At 47.5% G+C, this 6657-nt stretch overlaps 1 protein-coding gene across 1 annotated transcript in view; it reads right to left on the bottom strand.

Moving 5' to 3' along the window:
• LOC122150388 overlaps positions 1 to 4049 on the bottom strand; it is a 6810-nt gene extending 2761 nt beyond the window's left edge. The window contains 5 exon segments of the mRNA XM_042781555.1: positions 114 to 504; positions 619 to 828; positions 831 to 2921; positions 3612 to 3795; positions 3927 to 4049. Coding sequence (XP_042637489.1) covers positions 114 to 504; positions 619 to 828; positions 831 to 2921; positions 3612 to 3795; positions 3927 to 4049 — 2999 coding nt within the window.
• Positions 4050 to 6657: the final 2608 nt, after the last annotated feature.

Genomic DNA, 6657 nt, shown 5'->3' with positions numbered 1-6657 from the left:
TGTAAGCACAATGTAACTTCCAATTAGCCCCAAGAATAGTTGCTAAACCTTGTATTACCTTAGACACAAATGCTGGTCCATTATCTGACCCTATTGTAGTAGGAAAGCCATACCTGGGTAGGATGTCTTCAAGTAGTTTCTTGGCTGTGACGTGGGCTGTTTCTTTCTTGGTGGGGAAGGCTTCTACCCACCCTGAAAAGGTATCTATAAAGACTAATAGATATTTATATCCGTATTTCTCAGGTTTTACCTCTGTGTAGTCCACTTCCCAGCAGGCTCCTGGTGTGTTGCCCCTTGATCTGGAGCCTAGATTCGGAGGGTTTTTAGTAACATTGGTTAATTGACAAGCTTTACAGTTAGAGACAATCGTTTCAGTTTTGGATTGTGCATTTCTAATTATTACGTCGGCCCATTTTAGTAATTCCTGCATCTTTTTAGTTCCTAAATGGGTGGCTTGATGTATTTTGAATAAGATGTCTTCTCCCAGTTTTTCAGGGAGGATAGCTTTGTGATCCACCGATTTCCACCAGTTGCCTACGTACTGAGCTCCGGGTAGTTGTTTAATCCATTCTAAATCTTCTTCAGCAATTTAATTAGGGTTTTTTGGTAAGGTAGGGCTTCCAGGATCAGGTAGGTTGGAAGTTAATACCAAGTTGGTAGACTGTGCAATTTCTCGGGCAGTTTGGTCTGCTAAATTATTGCCTCGGGCAACGGACGAGGTGGCCTTCTGGTGTCCCGGACAATGAATGATGGCAAGTTTCTTAGGGAGCCATAGGGCAGCTAGTAGATTTAAGATCTCGTTTTTATTTTTAATTGTCTTCCCTTCTGCCCCCTTTCCTGTTAAATTGCCCCGTGAATATGTGTCGTGGCAAAAGCGTAATGACTGTCTGCATATACATTCAGTTTTCTGTCTTTTCCTAAAGTTAGGGCTTTGGTCAGTGCTATTAGTTCGGCTCGTTGGGCTGATGTTCTGGCTGGTAATGGCTCAGCCCAAACTATTGTGGTTTCCGTCACCACTGCTGCCCCTGCATACCTTTGTCCATCACGTACAAAGCTGCTCCCATCTGTATACCAGGTGACCTCGGCATCTGGCAAGGGTGTGTCTTGCAGGTCAGCTCAGGTTCCGTGTACTTGAGCCAGAATGTCGATGCAATCATGGAGTGGAGCTCCCAAATCCGGATCCGGTAACAGGGTGGCAGGGTTCAGTGCTGTAGGTGACTGGAAGATAATCTTAGTTGGGTTCAATAACAGTCCTTGATAGTGGGTAAGTCGTGCACTACTGAGCCATCAATCAGGAGGTTGCTTAAGAGTTCCTTCTATGGCATGCAGGGTGGTAATATACAGTTCTTGTCCCAGTGTAAGTTTGCCCGCATCTTTGACTAGCAATGCTGTTGCTGCTATTATGCGTAGGCACGGGGGCCATCCCGCCACCACTGGGTCTAATTTCTTTGAGAGATAGGCTACTGGTCTTTTCCAGGGGCCTAGGTGTTGGATTACAACTCCCTTTGCTATTCCCTTGTTTTCATCAATGTATAGATGGAAGGGTTTTGTCACATCAGGCAGTCCAATGGCAGGAGCGGACAAAAGGGCGTTTTTAAGTAAATTAAAGGATTTTTCCATGGCCTCTGTCCACTGAAACTTCTGCCTCTCTTTGGTCGCTTCATAAAGAGGTTTTGCTAATTCTGCAAAACCTGGTGTCCAGAGTCTACAGTAACCAGCTGATCCTAGGAACTCCCGCACCCCACGAGGGGTGTTGGGTCTGGGGATTTTTAGTACAGTCTCTTTACGGGCCCTAGTCAGCCATCTTTGTCCCTCTTTTAACATATACCCCAAATAGCTCACCTTGGGTTGGCAAAGCTGAGCCTTTTTAGCTGAGGCTCTGTAGCCCATGTCTCCTAATGTCTGGAGTAAGTCTCTGGTTCCTTGGAGACAGGTCTCGTAGTCTGCTGCAGCAATCAGAAGATCATCTACGTATTGTAACAACGTGAGACCGGGGTGGTCGGATCAGAACTTACCCAGGTCTTCATGTAGCGCCTCGTCGAAGATCGTAGGCAAGCTCTTCAACCCCTGGGGAAGCCGTATCCAGGTTAGTTGCCCACTGATGCCCTCTGTCGGGTCAGTCCATTCGAATGCAAACAGGTCCTGGCTCTTTGGGGCTAGCGGTAGGCTGAAAAAGGCGTCTTTAAGGTCTAAGACTGAGTACCACTGGTGATTCGGGGGTAAAGAACTTAGGAGGGTGTATGGGTTAGGAACAATAGGATGAATGTCCATGACCCGTTTATTGACCTCTCAGAGGTCTTGCACCAGTCTATAATCATTGGAATGAGGTTTCCGAACAGGAAGTAGAGGAGTGTTCCAAGCAGACCAGCAGGGTCGGAGTATCCCCAGTTTTAACAGACGCCGGATGTGGGGAGTTATGCCTTCTCGGGCTTCCCATGATGTAGGGTACTGGCGGACTCTGACTGGGTCCGTTCCAGGTTTAATTTCCACATAAACTGGTGGCCTATGTTTAGTTAACCCAACGCCTCCAGTTTCAGCCCATGCCTTGGGAAAAGCTGATAACCACTGTTTCATCTCTTCAGACAGCGGAGGAGGGGGTTGTTGATGGAGTCTATACTCATCTTCTAGGTTTACAGTCAACACTTGTATAGGTTGGCCCCTACTGTCCATAACAGTTGCCCCTCCTTTTTGAAAGTGGATTTGTGCTCCTATTTTGGTTAACATATCTCTCCCAAGGAGTGGATAGGGGCATTCCGGAATTACCATGAACGAGTGGGATACTCGACCCACGCCGAGATCCACTGTTCTTTGGGTAGTCCATGAATATTGATTTGTTCCTGTAGCGCCCTGAACCCAGGAAGTTTTGTTAGATAGTTTCCCTTGGGGTTTGAGTAAGACTGAATGCTGTGCTCCGGTGTCCACTAGGAAATCAATTGGTGTCCCCTCCACTTTAAGGGTTACCCTGGGTTCGGGGAGGGGAACCGAACCCCGTCGTCCCTAATCACTGAGTTCCCTCAATTCTAGCACTTTAGTCTGTGGTTTATGAGTTCTTTTCTTTGGGCATTCCTTTGCCCAATGTCCTTCTTCCTTGCAATGGGCGCACTGATTCTTGCCTAGCTCGGGGCGTCTTCCCGTGGGGGGGGTTCCCCTTACCTCGGTATTTTGCGATTTTTTGCAGTTGTTGTTCTCTTTCTTGGACGCTCCTGTCTGTTGAAGCAAGTAGGATTTTTGCAAGGTTCCGAGTGTTCCGGTCACTGGCTGCCGCTCGTGCTTTGGCTTGTCAGTCCCTGTGATTATAAACCCTTTCTGCAACTAACATTAAATCCTGAATACTTTTTTCATTTAGTCTGTCGACTTTTTGTAATTTCCTCCTAATATCTGAGGCTGCTTGATTCACAAAAGCCATGATTAGTGCAGCCTTAGTTTCAGGCGCTTCCAGATCCATGGGGGTATATTGACGAAATGCCGCCACTAATCTTTCTAAGAAAGCAGCAGGACTTTTGTCCCTCCCTTGCTGTATGTCACCTACCTTAGCCAAATTAGGGGCTTCCTTGCAGCTGCCCTGAGACCTCCCATTAGAGTCTGACGGTACACCCGGAGTCTCTCCTTACCTTCAGTCATGTTGAAGTCCCAATTAGGACGAGTCAAAGGGAAGGTGGCATTAATCACATCTATATTAGTAGTGGGTTGCCCGTTATCCCCCAAAACAGTTTTCCGGGCCTCTATCTGGATCCTCTCATGTTCTTCAGTGGTGAACAAGATTTGAAGGAGTTGTTGGCAATCGTCCCAGGTGGGCTGGTGAGTAAACAAAATAGTTTCTAGGAGATCGGTTAAATCTCTGGGGTTATCTGAAAATTTGGCATTCTGAGTTTTCCAATTATACAGGTCACTAGTGGCAAAAGGCCAATAGTGGAGTTGTTGATTGCCGGTTGCGTCTGCGGGCCCTGCAGCTTGCAACGGCAAGACTGTGGAATCTGCTGGTCCACTAGGGGGCGCTGTGCCTGCATTCTTCCACAGGTGCTGGCCACCGGGCCTGCTGCTGCCACCATTGTCCCACTATCGTCCGGAGCTTGGGGCAACGCACCCTCTGCAGCTGCAATACCTGCTGAAGGGGTTTGATAAGGGGGCAGGAAAAGGAGTTCTTCCTCTGTCCCCCCTTGCAATACTGGGTGGGTTGGTGCCAAAGGTTTAATATCAGGTCCCTTCTTCCGGGCAGTATAAGTCTGTGCTGCCAGGATAGTCTTAGGTGCCTGCTTAGGACGAGAAAGAGGTAATAGTGGCTTTAACCAGAGGGGTGGATTCTCTACTAAATCCTGCCATATGATAATATATGATCCTTGGTCTGGGTGTCCCCTGCTGGATCGGAATACAACTTCTTTCACCCTTAAAATAACTTGGAGATCAAATGTGCCCTCGGCTGGCTACCCTACGTTGAACGTAGGCCACTCTGAAGTACACAGGGTCACAAGTTTTCTTTTCTTTATTTCTAAACTTAAATTCTGTGCTCTTTGCCTAACTTCTTTAAAGTTACCAGTCAAAAGAGAAAGAGGCGTCGTCATAGCCTGTCCCATTTCGTCCGTCCACCAAATCACAAACACTGACAGACAACGAATAGACACACAAAAGGACGAACAAAGAATGCCTCCCACAAATTGGAAGCAAAACCAAAAGTGGGATGACGGCCTCACACCGTGCCATGGGAGTGACCCGCTTCGTCCCTATACCAATTCAGAATTCCAGATTGGAGGGCTTCCACTTCCTCCCTGGATTGGAGGGCTTCCACTTCCTCCCTTCCCGAAGAGGTCCTGGGACGTCTCCCAGATCCTCCGGCTGACGGCCCACCCATGCATCCACTTAGGCCAAAGTCAGCTCTACAGAAAATGGGCCCAGGTATTACACGAAAGACTTGTACAAATATCAAACAGTTAAACACACTTACCAGCTGGCCGCAACCCCCTGGGTCGGGAGTCCTGGGGTGTCTGGGGATCCCGGACGAGCCCCCAAATGTTGTGCTCAGTTCTTAAATCTCCAAAAACCACCAAGGAGCCGATTCCACTGCAAAAACATAGGGGTTGTTTATTCAAGCTCGAGCTCAGACCCTCAACTGTCACCGATGCAGTGGTTCAGGAATGAGAGCCCCGAACAAAGGGAAAGGGAAAGGGGGTCTTTTATCGGGGATGGAGCAGGTACTGGGAAGTTTCAATCAGAAAATTACAGGATTGGTTGTCATTTTTCAAATCGCGCGTTGTCTCTAGGTGATTGGCTCTGTCCTGTGGCAGAAGCCGCAAACTGCCGTTTCTAGGAATTTTAAGTTTTTCTGATATTTACTGATTGGTTGTTGCTAGGGGGTAGAAAAGGAGGGGAGGGGGTCTTAGGACTCTGTGAGGTAAAGCCCTGAGGCGTGGGGAACGTGTGGTCTCACACTAGCTTGCTTAATCTTCACAGGAACAGAGGGAAACATAGAGCCTCTCAAAGTTAAGCGGCTCATATAAAACCAATTGCTGTCCAGTCAATTCCAACTCATGGTGACCTTATGTGTGTCAGAGAATTGTGCTCTATAGGGTTTTCAGTGGCTGATTTTTCAGAAGTAGATCATGCAGCCTTTTTTCTAAGGCATTTCTTTGTGGACTTCAACATCCAACCATTCCATTAGGAGCTGAGCATGTGTTTGCATCACCCAGGAACCCCACATCTTGCTTATATACATACAATTAAAAAGAACATGCAGAGTTCTAGTAAGATGTCGGAACAGGCAGAAAGACTGGACAGACCCTCTTCAATGAAGAAAATGGGAACCTATTAACACAGATACAGATGATAATCATGGACCCCTGAGCTTTAAAGGGAAGGATATAGAAGTGGACTAAACTCCAACTAGTAGAATTTGCATGAAAACACCAAAAAAAAAGGAGACATACAGAGCTGCGGTCTGGCAGCAATCCAGACGGCACAGACAGCTTCGATATTGCCGAGTGGTGATAGGACCTAATAATTAACCTAAAAATCAGCCCTGCTAGCCAGGGACTGCATGGAGGACTGCTCTGGTGGCTGGTGAATAAAAGGGGAAGCAGCATAGAAGAAAGTAAGCTGAGCTGTAGACTTTTGCCTGTCCAGAGGGTGCAGCCATTTTGAATGTTTACAAGTGGTTTGACCTTTTTGGATATTTAAAGCAACAACATTCTTCCAGATTCCAGGGACTTAAGAACAGGCTCCACTTGCCAGGAACAACAAGGACATTCCAGACCCGGACGACTGGAAAGGTGCAGCATTCCCCTTGTTACTCTTATACCCCATACACTTTTGGTGAACAGAAGTGGGGCCATCCCTCACTCCCATCCACTTTCTAGGCCGCCAGGAATTCCATGCCAATCTGTGTGCTTGGTTGGAGCCTGGGTGCCCTTCCCCGCCCCATCCTGATTTGTTTGTTTTAAAATTACTATTATTATTATTAGGAGCTCTGGTAGCATAGTGGCTAAAGCACTTGACTGCTAACCAGAAGGCTGGTGGTTCAAACCCACCAGCCACTCCTCGGAAGGAAGGTTGGGCAATCCTACTTCCGTAGTGATACTGCCTCGGAAACCCAAGGAGGGGTCGCTATGAGTCGGGGCCGACTCGACGGCATATAACAACAACAACAACAACAACATTATTATTATT

Source organism: Orycteropus afer, unplaced genomic scaffold (assembly GCF_000298275.1).
Source record: "Orycteropus afer afer isolate SDZICR_OR568_19922 unplaced genomic scaffold, OryAfe1.0 scaffold00132, whole genome shotgun sequence".
Lineage (NCBI taxonomy): Eukaryota > Metazoa > Chordata > Mammalia > Tubulidentata > Orycteropodidae > Orycteropus > Orycteropus afer.
Note: the sequence above shows the minus strand (reverse complement) of the source record. Positions and strands in the feature narration are given on the sequence as shown.